The 17,894-nt window shown below is 39.0% G+C and overlaps 1 protein-coding gene across 2 annotated transcripts in view; it reads left to right on the forward strand.

Moving 5' to 3' along the window:
* Positions 1 to 17,894, forward strand: part of LOC105147845 (Dual-specificity tyrosine phosphorylation-regulated kinase 2) — a 176,901-nt gene that overhangs the window by 133,818 nt on the left and 25,189 nt on the right. For both annotated transcript variants that reach the window (XM_087415914.1, XM_011059150.2), the window contains one exon: positions 12,179 to 12,334. In XM_087415914.1, the coding sequence (XP_087272040.1) occupies positions 12,179 to 12,334 (156 nt within the window). The remainder of the gene's footprint in view (positions 1 to 12,178; positions 12,335 to 17,894) is intronic.

A 17,894-nucleotide genomic window follows, 5' to 3' on the forward strand; every position in this document is an offset into this window, starting at 1 on the left:
TTTCGTTCATCGATTTCTCAGAATTTAAAAGGTACGCATCAGATCCGGAGATCTTAACATTTTGATCGTAAGAGATTTGCAATTGCGCAAATTTTTGCGATAAACCAACGCGATAATCTAAAGATTAAGAGGAATTGTGCACGTAGAGAGCGCGATACTTTCTCCTAATTTGTTTAACGTATCGCAGATACGTGTTCGATATAACATTTTAATTCAGATTTATCAGACGGTTTACTGTATCTCCGTTCTGCTAAATTTACACCGGATCGATTATTTGGCAAGATAGCAGTGCCTGCGAGATAACATCTGTACTTAACACGGTGAGAATGTAGTTGACCAAAAATTCACAGCATCGAGTCGAGAGGTAAGGGGGGATCATGCACGTGCGTTTCTAACGCGTCGCCACGTGGATGCTTCGAATGGTTCCTGGCCCTATTTCCGTCCAAAAAGAAGAGATAGATTAATTGTCCAGAAACCGGGTGTCGCAATATCGCTGCGTTATCTTGAGTAACGATGGCACCGCCATAAGTTTACAGTCCGATACGATTATCGTGATCTTATCGCGATGTGGAAAACGATTCGAATGAGAATCTCCGCGAGAACGTCGGTACAGTCATGAACGCGCCGCTTTTCCAGGCCGCGGTAGAAATTTTTCCTCGTCTCGAGACGAAAAAATGCGCTTCGTGCGTGACAGATCTTGTTTGCCTGAACATCGTCGCTGAGACGAGCGAGACCTCGAACGAAGCTAGAATAACGGAGCAATGCAGCGCAGTTAAATCGCATGAGACTTGTAGGCATGAGAGAGACTTAATACATGCCATTGAATATAGAGGATGTGTGTTTTATGTAATTAATTGCGAGAGATGCATGGAAAAAAAAATAGATTGGGTGATTCAGCAGAGTTATAGCTTGCTGCCGTAAGTTCAACATCTATTACTAAAAAGATTTGATGGTTTAACAAAGAAATTATGTCTGTAACTAATTATCAGGATGCCAGTCGAGTTAATTCTTTGCTGCCATGGAAATTGCTAGTTACAAGTTTTCTTCATTGCAGTATAGCAAAAGTATGCGTCATCTTAGCTAGAATGTTTTGTTAAAAATTTTCATCCATAGGTCTGTTTTTTTGTGTCTGAATTAATGTGCACTTTTAACTTAAAGTGAGATAGATATATGTTTGATGTGCTATTACAATAAATATGATCATTAATAAACGTTAATCGTATTCAGTTGTACAACTTTACTACTTTAACATATTATAGAAAACTATCCGTATATTATGGGGGTAGATTTACTGAATCAGTGAAGTTTTCAATTGTTTCAACAAATCTTTTTTTTTTTTCGTGTGAAGTAAAATTTATCTCTCGCGAACACGTGAACTTTTGCACGGAATCGCGCGAATTCGCTATAATACCCGTTGCTTCCGAATATATCCCCACCAAAGATTGGCTTCAGGATAGAAATTATGTGCCTTCAGGCTGTTCAATATCGCTTGGACGGCTTGGAATCGCTTTAATTCGATAACCTGTTTCTTTTTTACAGTCGATTCCGCTCTCACGGCACAAACGCGGCTGCTCCTCCATGCCGCTGGTCCCATTTTTTTCCTCGGTTGTGACCCTATAAACATGGTACCGAGTGACCAGGTCGGGCCCGTGGCCGTGAAAGTTCTCTGTTCCACTGCGCGTTCGCACGTCCTTCTGATGGCCGATCTCCCAATCGGAGATGTCCGATGTTGTACGCAGCGAGTTTATGCGCTCGAGGAAAGGGAGAAATTTTCGAAAGCGATGACGAGTCTTTTCGAGCGGTGCGACATGATGCGGTCTTGTTATCTGACGAGCGAGCGAGCCGCATAATATGTTTATTGCGTCGCAATGCATCACAAAGGTACAGAGTTGATTTATCTTGATCGACGTAGGGTATTTTTCTCCCTGCTTGCTTTCCATTTACATCAAAACTCGAATAATTCTCATTTGCGACGTCTCATGTTCTTTTTGTATTCTGACAAATGAGATTTAACTGAGTTTTTATATGCACCTACACAATGTGCACACAAGCTTGAAACTGTATGCTTCACTGAGTCTTGTTAACTCATATTAAAAGTGAGATTATAATTCTGTGTTGTTACACGATACTTTTGTCACTAAAGTAAGCAAGTAATGATGTTATTTTCTATTATAAAATACGTGATATTTTTTTAGACTCAGTATCTCTTGTGTGAAAATGAAGAGCAACTATTATGTCTTAAAATATAATTGTTAAAAATTATACACACACACACATCGAACTTTCGCTTTGACCTTGTTGCAGTTTCGAAGATTCACCGATCTTATCGAGAAAATCTCTGTTCTTACTTCGCATTCGATAAAACGATTCATCGACGAGCAAACACTCAACTCACGCTCGCATAACAGACGTCGACGACTCTTGAGCACGACCCCTTTTTCTATTCTGGTGCGTGCACGTCGACGCCTGCTCGTCCACGAGTTCTTTATATTAGCTCTGTCTCCCTTTCTCTCTTTCTGTCTCTTTCTCTTTTTGTCGCGTATTTGCAGCCCTCTCGGGACGCACTCTTCCTCGAGATTCGCTCGCCTTCGAAGAAGACTACGTGAGCTGAACCCCATTGTTGACCGATCCGTAGAGAGGAATTTCTAGGAGCGGAGAAGCGTCATTATGCGTTATGCACAACTGAGAAACGATTGACTCACGAGGCAATTACAGAAAAATGATTGCATGGTTAATGCTCGTGATCGCGCTGTCGAAAGTGCCAATATTATTATATAGTTGTTGCATTACGTAGCACATGTCTTAAGTGGCGTTTACAATGTGATTTTAAGATGTAAAACTTAAGCTTTAAGGGGATCTTACTGTCACCTGTTTTTTATCGATTATTTATCAAATAAGTTTTTCTAACTGCCTTAAAAATCCTTTTCCACAATTAAAGCATAAATCAAACCGGTTGACTTTATGTAAAAAATGAAAAAAGTCAGAAAATTACAATTTTATTACGACATCGATTCGTAACAATATTTGCTTTATATACAAGTTTTATATTCATACTTACAAAACAATTCGACATTTAGACTAGAGATTACATGAACAAACAATATTGAATTGTTAGAAAATTAGGTTTAGATTCTTAATATGAAAGATTAGATAGAAAATTTGTACGTATGTGTGCAAGTTTTACTGAATCGTTAAAACGTATAACTTTAGGATTCCCTTAAGCCTTAAGTCATGAGAAATTGACCAATCACAGTCGAATGTAAGGAGAATAATGACTCTGATTAACTTCTTACAGCTTACGCTTAAAATTTAATTTCAACTTAAATTCTTATAGACGTCGCTTTATGATTTACAAATTCAGCCTCAAGATTATTTTAACTCGATCTAATTCTCGATCGTTATAAAATAAAAGAAAATGTATCTGTAATGTCTGGAGATACAGAGATCAACGACCGACGCTTCTGATGATGCAAGAGAGATAAATATTTTGCGGCAGCTTCTTCCCGCATAATGTCGTAACATTATAGTTTGCGGACGGAATGGTATCGTGCGTTACGACCATAAATCTCTGACGCAGTTGATATAGAACACGGAATTGCGGAATATTCACGAATGTATTCACCGTTAGCCGGAAGTCGAGTCCGATCACAAGCAAAAGGTTAATAAGTCACGCGTGAAACTTATCGATGATTTGTAAGGGATACCCGATAAGCGAGAAATACCCGGCAATGAATAGATTCTTAGCTTTCCACGTCATATCTTGCGGTTTTTACTAACCGACGTGATTTTGATAACACAATGCTTCAAGCGTGCGTTTCCCACTATAGAATATACACTAGAAATGCTCAAGCAAAAGATTGGACACCATTCAAACAACTTTTGATTAGTGCTAGAGATCCTTAAAAGAGATTGAACACCACACAATTGGTCTGCTACGTCTTTTCCGGATCTTAAGATGCATGATCTATCTCATTCTATCTTAAGCCCTGAAAAAAATATGACGAACCAAACTTATGGTGGTATCCAATCTCTTACTTGAGGATCTCTAGCACATACTCGTGAACTCGCTCTCAGACCATGATCAGCTGATTTGTCACGCGTTGAAAGTACGTGTGTATACGTTGAGAGTCGTGGCATGAAATGATAGTCTTTTTCCGTAAATTAATGCCTCGGCACAGCTGTACTGCACTCTTCTAATGCAAACGCGCGTCAATTATCTTTTGCGTGCGTTCCTCCATAACGAGGACAAGATGTTTTCACTTTCTACGTTTACGTACATACTCGTTTTATAAGTCTGTATGTCTTCTTGTATTTTACTCCGACTTTTGCACCAAGCTTGGTCGAAATAACGCAATCCCATGTTACGCACTCATGTCCGCATTTGTTGGTTCGTCTCTCTTCAAATATCAATCACGCAGCGTATTAATCACATGATTTATTCAGAATCACTAATGTTTCTCTTTTTTTAGTCTCGGATTGTGTCAATGGTTTTGTAAATAGGACAGAATCTTAATAGAAACTTAACTAATGTTGCTAATGCCGGGAGCGGTTTCTCCAATCGATGATCAACGCTAATTGGCGTTTGTGAAAACGTCCCGACCGCATTAGTGCACGTACGACGACGACGACGACGATTGGCAAATGTCCTGGTGAAAAGGTGGCGACTACAAGTGGACGCAAACGCAGAGAAGGAACTTTTACTCGGTCTTGAGGAAAAATGGATAATAGCCGCCGAAGAAATCGATTCGTTGTAACTTCGCGCTCGGCTCGAATCTCTCGATTCGCTTCGCTAAAACGGCGCGATCTCTCCGATTATTTTTCGCATGGGAATATTGATCGCAATATGCAGCCTAACATAAATTCGAAGCGAGAATGATATTCAAATACTCACGTACCTGTATCGTGTAATAATTTTCTTCAATACGATATTATTCACAAAATTTCTCCGATTTTTCTTTTACAGTCAAGCGCATCATACGTGAAAAAGACTGAAGAAAGGTTTTACTAAAGTATCTAAAAGTTTTTTGCTAGATGCAGATTTTAAAATAGTTTCGTCAAAAGAATTATTTAGACTCAAATACAAGTAAAATGTTAAATAATAATTATTTAGGACGCTCAAGCTGATTGCCAGAATACATTTTTGCAGCATTATTGATTACGCTTGAATGTTCAACATAATTATTTTGCTAGTCTAAATTATTTTCAATTCTGCATCCAACTACATTTCTAGATACCTCAGCAAAATGATTCTTTCCGTATAATGCACTGACAGTTCTTAAGTCTAACGGCGTGCATTACGATAGACGTTAACTGTATTCCAGTCGCTGCGCACGTGAGACAATTGGCAGTTGGCCTACATTTGAAAAGTTGCGATTGCTTGCGTTCGTGTCTTTTACATAAGTGCTTCGTAAAAGTGCTTGTGGGTTATTCTATTCAAACCTCGCAATGGAGAAATAGATTTTCACACGATCGTGCGCATAGATCATTTTGCAGATCTAGAAGAACAAGTACCTGTTTTTACGGTGATCGTTGCTCCAGATCAACCATACCGCTGAAAGCGACTCATGTCGCTTTATTAATCGATCGATTTTTATTACGCGATAGGTGGGTTCATGTTCGTTCGTTCAATCGTCCTTGACCCGCGATTTTTGCCCCGCGATCGATATCGCAGACGTCACTCGAATAATCGTTTTGCCATTGCAAAACGACGCGAGAAAAATTCTCTAGCTAACAATAACTGACTGCTGTCGCTTCCACGAATCGAACTTCGCATCTTTCTCGCGAGTAAAAGCGAGCTACGCCTAATAATTGGAAAGCTATCTGTGGAAAGCTGCTCTGAAATTACTGTTTCACTAATATTGTTTGCCCGATATAAACTTTTTTTTTTTTCCCGTTGCAAGTATGCCACCGTGATCGGCGGCGTAATTGCGGCAGTGTAATTTAGTGCAATTTTAAAATGTAATCTCTCAAACGTAATTTTCGCGTCGTTATTCTTTGGCGCGTTTTCGATATGTAAAAGAATGGATGAAATTTGCTTTTCCTGCACGGAATAAACGATTTTGCTCAAGTATTTAACCAGATCTGTGAAAATAATTTTGTTGGATTATCGAAATTATTATGTAATGAGTAATGCTGCAAAAATTTTAACATTCTAACAATCAGTTCGAGTGTCTTTATACGTAATTATTTTGATGATTCAAACGAAACTTTTTTTAGATTTGTATCTACTTAAATTTTTAGATACTTAAGCAAAAATTTTCTTTCCATGCATTCAAAAGTGATCTTGCAGTTATAGCGAAAATGATCTAAATACGAAAAATAGCTAAAATAAATAAATTTCTAGCAAGTATTGCGATATTGAATATGTATTGCATCTAATCATCATATAGATGACAGGTAGAATTTAGATTTATGCTATAAATTCTACGCGTATGATACATAATTTTCCATCAGATACAAAAAATAACTATGATTCTAGCTGGAGCAATAAAATATTTTTTTGCGTGGGCGTACTCTCGGTCGCTTACAGTGAATTTTTGTCGATGGATGAGTTATCGACTTGGCCAAAGTGTTACTTGAAATTCTAAAGATTCCGCGACGTAAGATTGCTCGATGATGCGAGAAAAATAACGATGGAAAAATTCCGTTCCGCTAAATGTCGCAGCACGACAACTCACGAAATTGTAATGTATGTTCGGCATCATCGTGATTGTCATCTCGATTATGGGAAACAGTCATCAAGGTTGATATTCCGAGAGCACGTGAGAGGCTTGTAGAATCCGATGTTATTACGAACTCTGTCGAGACGCGCAGTTACGAGCGTCATTATTGTCAATTTTAATTTATATAGAGTAAGGAACTTGCTATAAATAACAGTAACTGTCTTTATCCGTTCAAATAATATTTATCAATCAACGCGTTAAATCACGAAGGCAAGGTGGAGCCGTTTATTACGAAAATATCGTATTCTCGTGCGGAGAACAGTGCGGACAGCTGCTGCCCTAAGTCTAGTCTTTGTGCTGCTGCAGGTTGGCAGGTGCCAGATACGGGATACATCTGCTAACCTGCATGTGTTCACGTATCCGCGTGTGCGTGTGTGCGTGTGTGCGTACATGCGCAGGTATACGACGATTCTGCATGTTCAGATTGGGGCCTGCGAGGTCGACGAAACCTCAACGAGCGGGTGTGCAGCCGATCTTCTTGCATGCAGGTTTGGGAGGCAAATCTGCTCACCTGCCGCTATCGCTAGGTGTGCCGGGCCAGGTCCGCGTGCAGCCAGGTGCCTCGAGAAAAATCGAGAGCCACAACGTTCACCAGTCCTGAGATTAAGGTTTGCCTCTGAGCGAGGCTAATGATAGGGTGCCGCACTGGGTGGATGAGAGAGTGTCCAACTTTATCATATCTCTTTTTTTCCCCTTTTTTTTTCTCTCTGCCTGCTGCTATTTATATGCGGACGAATTTTGCCTTGCGACATGTTCGCCCGTGTCAGATAAAATCACGATCAACTAACTTTTCAATTCTTTTTAGTCACACAAACCTCGCTTTTTTTTTCTCAAAATATATGTAAAAGTGAGACTTGTATTAGAAACGCGGAGGACTTTGGAGTAAGGTTATCTTTTTTATTTTTTAACATTAATATGGCTATTGTAAATTTTTACATAATTCTTGTTCATTATTATTCATCTCGCGAGTGATCTAAAGTAGGACATTTTACATCTCTCTCTTTCTTACTCCCGTTATGATACAGTGAGATCCTAAATTTATCCCTCTCTCATGTATCCCGCTTTTTGTTAGTCATAAAAGGATCTACGAGGTTTTGTGTCGACGTCTCTCACTCTACAGGGACTACATCAGTCATGTATTGTACAGATAATTTAAATAGAACTAGCGGGCCCTGGTACTTCTCACGCATTCAGTTACTGAAATCTAAGCTTTCCCCTTTTTACGCCTTCCTGTTTCTCTACTTCTACCCACACAGTTCTCTTACTTTTTGCTCCGATATATCCGTTCGTGATCCTTTTTACCAAGGGTCGAACTTCTTCCGTTCACGTTGTTCGACCCCTTCTCATCCATTAAGGTTGACCTAAGGTAAAGAGATCCATCTCAGGTATCAGCGCTTTCCCGTAATCGTAGATGGAAAATTCGGCCATCTGTCGAGCAAGATAATCACGAAGTGATTAGTAGCGAAGAGAAGAGTCTAATGTAAAGAAATATAAGCTGCTAAAAAATTTATATTAATACTATAATATCTTGACGATAATTCTGTGTATGAGTCATCACGTTTTCAATAATAATTATGAATACATCGTGAGGAAGCGTTTTTAATTAACGGCTAATTCTAAGCACGTTGGAAAGAAAGTTCTACTGTTGTGGGAACATTGATTGGCGAACATAGGCATACGACTTTCCTTAACAATTTTCTTTTCAAGCGTTCTCTTATGCTACTCGCATTTTCATCGTTGGCTAGAAAAGAAGCTAGAACAAATGTTGCCGCGTGTACTCGACATGTTTTGACTACCTACTCGTATCGATTTTGTAGAAAAAAAGTGTGTTGCGTAGATACGTGCGTTGACCTGCCATCCATACAGTGACACCAGTTATCCATCGATGTGACATTGACAATGGTACGAACAGGCAAATCTAACGAATTTACTGCGTTGTTTCTCCCCCTCCCGTTTCCCCGCTATTTCCTGTCCCACCTATGTCATAGATCCGTATTCTGATGCGCACATTTAGTATTAAAATGACTTACAGAGGTAACGTCAAACGACCATGTAATACATACATATATTTGTTGCTTATTTTAAATTTAACTCTTCGCTGACAATGTTGAATTTAAAAAACAGTTGATTTTTTATTGTGATATATAGTAGATAAATTTAAATCTCTAAAAAATAAATAAAATACAATACAATTTCTGTGATAATGAAGAAAAGTTGTTAAAGCTTTTACAAGTATGTAAGAATTTTTTTTAGATATTTATATAGTTCGGAATAATATATAAAAAAAAAATTAAAGTTCGAAAGGTCAGGTTACGAGGGATGAAAATTTAATTTGTTGACGAAGGGTGAAAATATATATTGTTCCATAAAGTTCACGTCTCTCCATATCAGTTGGATCAGAAAAAATCGACAATTTAAGAAAGAAAACACTGATTTCTACCACCAAATTGACTGCAAGTATAAACGACAAGAGAGTCTCGTCGGAGTTATCACTGCTTACGGATGTGTGACGGTTTTGGTTTCTGATTACCGCTCCCTGTATTTGGTTTAAATAAAGCTTGTGTTACGTGATAAACAGGTCTTGCTCATTTCACGACTGCTATACGTAAGTATGAATGTGGGCTCTAGCTTAGTTTACACTTCCTACTCTTTCTCCTGAATGCGACAATATCGTAGTAATATAAATTGTTTATATTAATTGTGTAAAATTTATCTTGAGCGTACATGTTTAAAATCCTATTGACTTCAATTCAGGATAGTATATAACATAGTCGAGAGTTTGCTAATTAGAGTCTGCTTTAGCGACATAAATCTCAGCTACCTACCTAAATGGAAGTCTAGGCTGTTAGACCTATTTTCCATTGTTGAGAGCAGCCGATGAAGTAAGTAGGTACGATGATCTCCCCATCAACGTGTTTGATGAGATTCGCGTAGGTTCTTGACCGCGTTCCTTATGCAAAGATTTTTTTTCTTCGGGATCCAGGGTCGCCCTCTAATTAAACATCAATATATAATTATAGACTCGTGTATAATTAGGGGCGGACTCGTCGGCCTAAGAATACATCGATTTCTGTCACTGCGCATTAGCCGCGGGGTCACTGCACCGTTTATAAACGTTCCATAGATCCTGATGGCGAATTATAAATCGTCTGTAATGAGTGCGCCGCCTTTGAACCGTTACAGGCTTACAGTTAATTCTCATCGTGGCTACGTCGTAGCGGCGATGCTCTTTTTGTTAGTCGAGAAAAAGATTTCGTGGCGATTCAATTCGAAATAAATAAGGCATGAGAATGTATCCGCATATGCATTCGCATTGTTGTAGGAATCGATCTCTTTTACATTTTTATACAACGACCTAAAAATATTTTCTGTGGTTGAAACTATTGTACATTTTTGGAACTCAAACAGAGATAGGTGTAAATTTGATATTAGACGAAAGCGAGAAGGAGAGTTCTAGTGCAGAATATAAAAAATAGATCTCATGACTTCGATTATCAGTGCAGCATTGGATGCACCATTTGCGGTAACGATACGCCTTTGCATGCGCATCGTTCCACATTTGCAGCGAGGCGAATCTATCGCGCTCCATTGTCCGACACTAACGAGACGAGCTTTAATTATTCTTACATTGTTTTGCAAAGCAAGCCGTCTCTGCCGTCCGATTGTTCTCTGATGCACCGAGACGACTGTAGATTTTCTGTTCGTCAAACGTGCTTTATTTATGCGAAAAAATACATCGCGATGCGGCGCATCGATATTTTTTCGTTCCTTCGTTCCACTAGTCTGATTCCGTTTCGCCCACGAAAATCGTATCATTTATCCACATCGAGCATTTATCTGCCTCCTTGAATCGGACACTACAATCTCGAAATAATACGGGAATGATATTAATCTCACTTAAACGTATAATGGCTATTCAAACAATGAGAGCAATTTTTACACGTAAAGAATTTCTACACAGATTTCTGAAGTGTCAAAAATTTAACTAAATACAGATCTGGAAGTAATTTTATTGGACTATCAAAATAATATTTAAAATAATGTAATTTAAATAATCAAAATAATATAATAATTATGTGGGACGCTCAAATATAATGAATAATATATTATAAAAAATATTGACATTTTAGTAAACCAATTTTGAGCGTCCTACGTATCAAATTTTTTCTGATGGTCCAAAAAAGTTATTTACAGAATTCATATTATGGAATTATTCGGAATGGATTTCGATCGGAATTATTCAATTACTGTCTAAATTTCTATTGTATTTTTTAGGGAAAATGGGAAAATTCCGATCCGCTCCGAACACTTCCATATATAATACATACACATATTTCGATCTGCGTTTAGTTAAATTTGTATACTTCAGCAAAACTGTTCTTTCCGTGTAAAAAACTGTAAAAAAAAAATAGCTTTCTAAGAGAAAACAAAGCTAGCGGAGGAAATTTATCATCGGGTATCAAACATTACAGTCGTGATTCCACCGAAGAGAATCGCACAATGAATGAGAGCGCAGCGTCGGAATCGTAATCGCCCGCGGCGTCATTTCTTCGGTGCACTTATCGCCTGCATATCGTGGACGTGCACTCATGACACGCACACGTGCAACGATGTGCATCCGCACACGTGTCCCGTCAACACCGACGCGCGGTTCGGCTTGCACTCGAAGCCACCCACGTTAACGCTTTGTCTCCGATTGTTAAATCGCGTGTTTGGTCTGTGGACGGGAAAGGCAAACGGGAAGGGCTCGAGAATAGATCGCGGTAGGCGAAAACGGGCGAGTCAAAAAGGGACCGCGCCGTTAACCAGCGAAATATCGGAATAATTGATACGATAAAGCGCGACGAATAAAATGATTAGTTTTTACTGTCACTTCGCGCGGCAAGCCTTATTATTATACCAGCGGAGATGTGGGTCAGTTAATTGATAATTGTTTTTTCAAGCGCGAATAGATAATTCTATCAACGATGTCTTCGAGAAATAATAGGTATATCGAAAAGATGACTATGTATGCTATTTGTAGCTCGTTCTTATTTCGAAATCGTTAAGTAATGTTTTTAGCTAATATACGGCTTTGTTTTGATTTATGATCTATCTTAAAACTATACTTAAGACGGATTTAAATATATAAGAATCGATTATGCATATCAGCCTACGGATACTGATGAATTCTGTAATTGTTATCAAGCTTTTATGATAAAGTTAAGCGAATGCAACAAGTTACTTACGTATGTTCACGGGAACAATGAAATTGAGACAGATACAAATGAAAATAATTTTATTGAACTATCAAAATTACGTAGGAAATTCAAGCATGACGAGCAACGCTGTTATTTTCAGATTTTGTATTTTGCTAAATATTTAGATTCCCAGCACAAATTCTTTCCGTGTCGAATTTGAGGGTGTCTCTCAAGACTCGATTATTTAGACAATGCCCGTTCTTTTCCTGATTACAGAGTCCTGGAACGTTGCACAAGGATGTCGGCGGTGCTGGTACGAAGGTCAGCGAGAAAACCGTCGGTGGCGTCGGTACGGCGACCCTCACCACGCTCTCCTCCATTAATAACGCATCCAACACCGGCCGTAATAAAAACAATCCCGTATCTCACGAGGTAAGTTACAACACGATCGTTGGATGGGACGAGAGCGAAAGATTCTCGCGTATTGATTGTAGCTGGGCGATACGTCATCCCGGACCCCGTAGATGACTTGGATAATTAACCGGTCCTGCGCTTGAATTTATTGCCCATTAATCCGCTCGCATTCGCGATCGGGTGGGCCCCGCCATACGTGCCATGCACGCGTGGAATCGGCCCAGCCTTTCCGCCTCGCGATACCTATAAGCCTTACATCTGTATGCGTACGTACAGGCACATGACATTATTCAGTGCATGACTTATTGGACGCAGCATGAAGTACCGTTTACAGTTTAGTTCTACTTTTGCCCCTGTCGCATCGGTCGTATATAAAAGAGCCGCATCCGCGCTGTTTGTCCTACGAGGAACCTGATTGATGAAAGTGTTTGTTGTCTCATTTCGAGATTTTTCAATTCCGCATCTCTCGGCAATACTTTTACAGCACGAAATATTTATGTGAATCATTTTTGTGAAATATTTCAATAAAATGTGTTTCAGAAATATTTTATAAACATTTGTAAAACATTTTGAAACATTACGTTATTTCGAAAATATTTTTTAAAATATTGTTACAAATCTATTGTAAGAAAAAGGATATTTTAAAATACTCTGATATTCTGAACATGTTTATATTTCGAAAATATTTCATGAAAAATATTTCTGAAATATTTCATGCTGTATAGGTTCGATGTCTGATACTTTTTAATGAAGACTTGGCGCTTTTTGGCATTTTACGATGTCTGTTTTTCAACGAAGACCTTCCATTTATCTGTGATATTCGGAATTCGTTTCGAAACAGAAAGAAAGAAGTATGATGGGAGATTATTAATCAGCATTCGTGAATGCGGAACTTCATGCCTCTGCTCGCGCCTTTGTTCAAGAAGGTGCGAGACCGGAACATTCGAGCGAGATAAAAAAATCTCGCCGATGACGCGATCGGGAATAGTTCGCACGATTCGTCGACTGTTATCACCGAGGTACGATGTGCGCGCGGGCTTCGTACGTAGGATTTTATTGACTATTGTTAACGAGAAAAATTGTGCCGGTGCGTCGACACGCATTTATCGGGTATCCGCATAAATTCATAGAATAAAACTTCACTATCGACGGCGATCGCGGCGGACCCGACGTCAAAAATCGCAATGGCTCATTGCGATTTTTGTTAACGGTTTCATCGGGGATTTACGGGACGGGAGGGAAAAATCCTCTCTCGAGAGGATGGATTCGCCCGCGACGTTACTCGGATGGAACTAATTGAAAATTGTTGCCGTCGGCTACCTGTTAGGTCGCGATAAATTGTGTCTCTGACGTGCGCACGCTATGGATTGTCTTGTTCCATTGCCATTTCGACGAAGCTGTCACGAACTGAAACGGTACTCAATTTCTTGTGCGCGATTTCGTCGTCTTTTGACGCGCAAAATGATCAGGTAGAATTGCAATACTATCGTATCTATGATGGTCGCGAAGCAATTAGAAGCGCCTTCTTCGAACTGAAACCGATATCTTAACGAATACAAAGACTGACCTATTTAAACGAGTCACATAATCCTGAAAGCGCGCCATTTTTCTCTGTTTTGTGAATTTAATTCATCGTTTGCAATCTGTTTTGACCTCCTCCATCTTTTTGTCCAGTTCAAGTTTTTTTACTGTTCTAGGCTTTAAAAAAAAATATGGAAAAATTTAGGATTACTGTTCACATTTCGGAAAGAACGGTTGCTGAAATATCTAAAATTTAGCTAGATATGGATTTGAAAGTGATTTTATACCATTAAACTAATTAAAGAAGTCAAAACGTTTTGCAACATTGCTCATCATGCCTTTGCTACATAATTATTTTGACAGTCCATGAAAATTATTTTCAAATCTATTAAATGTTTAAATGTTTAGAAACTTTAGCAAAATTCTCCTTTCGATGTATTATATTATATTACCAAATATTGTAGATAAAAAGCTGAATGGGTGAGGTAGAATTTTCTCTTTGTAAAACAAGCCCCTGTCTTGAACTTTTATACATACGGAAAACGAATAATACATTCTACATTAGTAGAACGATATATTCTACAAATAATTGTGTTTAATTTAAATGTTAAAATCTTCATTTAACGAACATTGAAATTTGATCAAAGATGAAGGAAGAGAGCGAAATTTCATTTGTGTCAAAAAAAGTAAAAAGTTAAAAGACCGAATTTGCGGGGGGTTTAACTTACAAATCAACTGGTCTCTTCATAAGACATTTATTGGTATATCAATGACCAATATTAATATCGTCGCCATCGACCGCAGTTGACCGCTTCATCCGATGTGTATTAATTGCCTCGCCAAACACTCATTAAGAAGTACAAAAAAAAATCCTTTCTGAGCGGCTTGCTGTGGTCGATGCCGTCACTGCAATGGTTAATTTACTCACCCGACTGTCATTATGCCTGTTGCGGCCTCGATTCCGCCGCTATATTATTTCTTGCACCTCTGTGGGACAAATCGCCACGTCACCGTCGTTTGTCTCCCTTAATGCTCAGCGCCTTTTTTCGCGAGTCCATTACGTGACCGAGACGATCGGATTTCCTTGCGCAACTATATACGCGATCGCGATCCCTCATGCGCGTCGCGGTTTTCAGAAGCGGTTCGTGCACAAATACACGTATAAGCGGGGGCAAGCTGTTTTTTATCTCGCGGATTGTTGCCACGCGCTTAATGCGCTTATATCTGCATGCACCTCTCTCAGAGATGAAACGCACAGGAAAAACGCAGTTCACCGTTACTTACGGCGTCGGTTGCACGCGATACGTACAGTTTATTGCGTCGCGGTTTATCGTGCTCTCAGTCCAATTCGTATGAATTTAGAAAGTCCAGCGCGCGAGATTTGCAACTAATTGTTGTATCACGCTTGTGCAACTGCAGTGGGCGTGAAAGCCAACGTTCGCCTCTCCGGTTACCGTCATTTTGTAAAACGAAAGCGCTCATGAACCAGCTGACTCGAAACAGGAATTGACGCGTTCGTTCATTTGGTGCACTCATCTGACAGAGTTGTATTAATTAATCTTTAAGTTTTACCTTCATTGATTTTTCCTTTTTCAGTCGTTTCCCAATTATATTAACTCTATATCGTGGATTTTATCAATAATGTTAAAATAAACTATTTCCATTCGTATCAGTACTTTTCACATTGACGGTTTTCCGATGAATAACATTAATAGTACCGTTCAGTAATCGAATATTGATAATAGATATTGATCGCTGGAGTCAAGGATAGGTCGATTATGTGTGAAGACTATTCTTTAGCAAGTTCAGGGAATATCTTCGACATAAATGGCTCTTACAGATCGGTGCCCTTTATGAAACAAGACGTGACTCACGTCACTTCGAGACATTGTCGAGAGTGGTATGGCGTAACAAAGATAAGACCATAAATACTAATCGGAAAAATAATATGATTCGCAGGCGTACTGCCGCTCTATAATTTCTTTAATCTTCTATTTAATCCATTTTGTGCAACTTTTACATGCTAATACGTTATAAAAGTCACACAACCTAGTAATCCAATATTTTACGATGTAATCTAATTAGAGTGTACGAATATCTTGCCTAGTAGATACTTACATAAAGGAGTTTTACGATATTTCGTGATAATTTATACGTAACTCATCGGATAGATTTACAGACTTTGTGTGGAATCGCAGATACTTCGTATAACGTTCGAAGCGATTCGATATAGATATCGTAGATCATTCGCTTCGATCGAAGCATTGTGATGCACAGTTTGCACGAGAAATAATTTATATTAATTTGAGCTTCATTTAGTCAAATTATTTACGCGTACGTAAATGTCAATGCAATTGAATTTAAACTATCTCATCCGTGCAAATGCCGCATATGAGCTCTTTAAAATCGAGTGAGAACAGAGGAATACTTGGGCGCATGTATGTTATGTAACCATATGCGGTTTGTGTGCTCTGATAATGTTTGTGTATCAATGATTGTTTCGGATTCCTCGTTAACATACATCGGTACACCTCACTGACACCATCGATCGCTCTAATCACAATTAGAGGGTATCCGATTATTCTTCAATGTAGATGTGATTCCGTTATGTCTTTATCATACTTTTAATAATACCGGTAGAAATAATAATTTCGTCGCGCCAACAATTCACTCTCGTATTGATTACAAACCGTATTCGAAGCTGAATATCGAATTGTAACTGAACATTGATGAAGTTTTTCTTTCCTACGATAACAAAAATCAAATCCACGTTGATCAACGATTCACCAAGAAATCCGTTTAATTTCGAGAGAGAATTTTACATCTCGCATATTCTATATTTTCATTATTTTACATTGTTCTACGTGATGCACGATGATTAAATTGTTGGCAAATTTTATTTGGTCATTTTGGTTCGCTTTGTCTCGTGTGGAATCGTAAATTTGCGATTTGTACCATGAAGGCCTTTAATTTCGGCGATCCAAAAATGGAGTCGCAGTAATCGGAAATGCGAATGGCATTTCTCTTCTCTCTCTCTCTCTCTCTTTCGCTAATTAAATCTGCAGTGCTTACGTACGCTCTGACGTCGGAGACAGTCGATTGTTTGCAATTCGACTGCGTTAAACGTTACATCAAGGATTCAGTACATAAGTTGATAAAGTCGCGGTTGCTTGCCACAATAACGCGCTGCCGTAAGTACGTACGTCATACGACCATAAGAAGCCTTAGCGAGAATCATAAGCGTGCACACAAGGCAGCGTGGCGTAACTCGATCGCCTCGCATTGTATCTCGGATTTCGTGATAGCATAAATATGCTACGTGTAAGCTACCCCGATGTTAACGATCCTAGACGAAAGTAACACAATGCCGAGATTAACAGGCGAGAGTCACAAGCGGTTCTCCATTTAACTTACAGGTAACTTGTCTCTCCAAAGTCGACGTTGCCTTCCCGCTCGACTCTGTGAGGGAGTGAAACCGAAGGCGACAAGTAGGAGAGAAAATTACCATCGATATCAGTACTGAGGGAAACGACCTTATTATCGGTTCTGTTACCGCACAATTATTAGCCGTTTGAGTTTACGATATCGCTAAAGAGACTATTCCGAAGTAATTTTATCGAGTATTGATGAAATTACAATTGTACGCTTAAATACGACTTCGTAGTAAGATGTATGTGCCTCGCGAGAGAAATTGTACTTTGCCTTCTTCTCCTGTTGCTCTCCTCTCTGTACTGTCTTCTCTGTACTATTCTTGCATAACATACGTGACACTTATATCCTATTGTTAATACAATATTTTCTCATCTCCTGTAATTTACTTGCGCGCACACTCGTACACGATGAACAACTGTCGATGAATAAATATCAAGACAATCAAGCAAGAATTGAGACACGATTCCGTATTTGATAATTATCCCCTCCGTGCGATCGTACTTGCTAAACGGGAGACAATGCGACGCCTTTATGTCACCGCGAAACAATCGACACAGCCGTCGGTGTTCATTATGGTTCACTTACGAGTCTCTCGCACGTAGCCAGGGGGCATGAAATATATCTT

Source organism: Acromyrmex echinatior, chromosome 19 (genome assembly GCF_024713525.1).
Source record: "Acromyrmex echinatior isolate Ae372 chromosome 19, ASM2471352v2, whole genome shotgun sequence".
NCBI lineage: Eukaryota > Metazoa > Arthropoda > Insecta > Hymenoptera > Formicidae > Acromyrmex > Acromyrmex echinatior.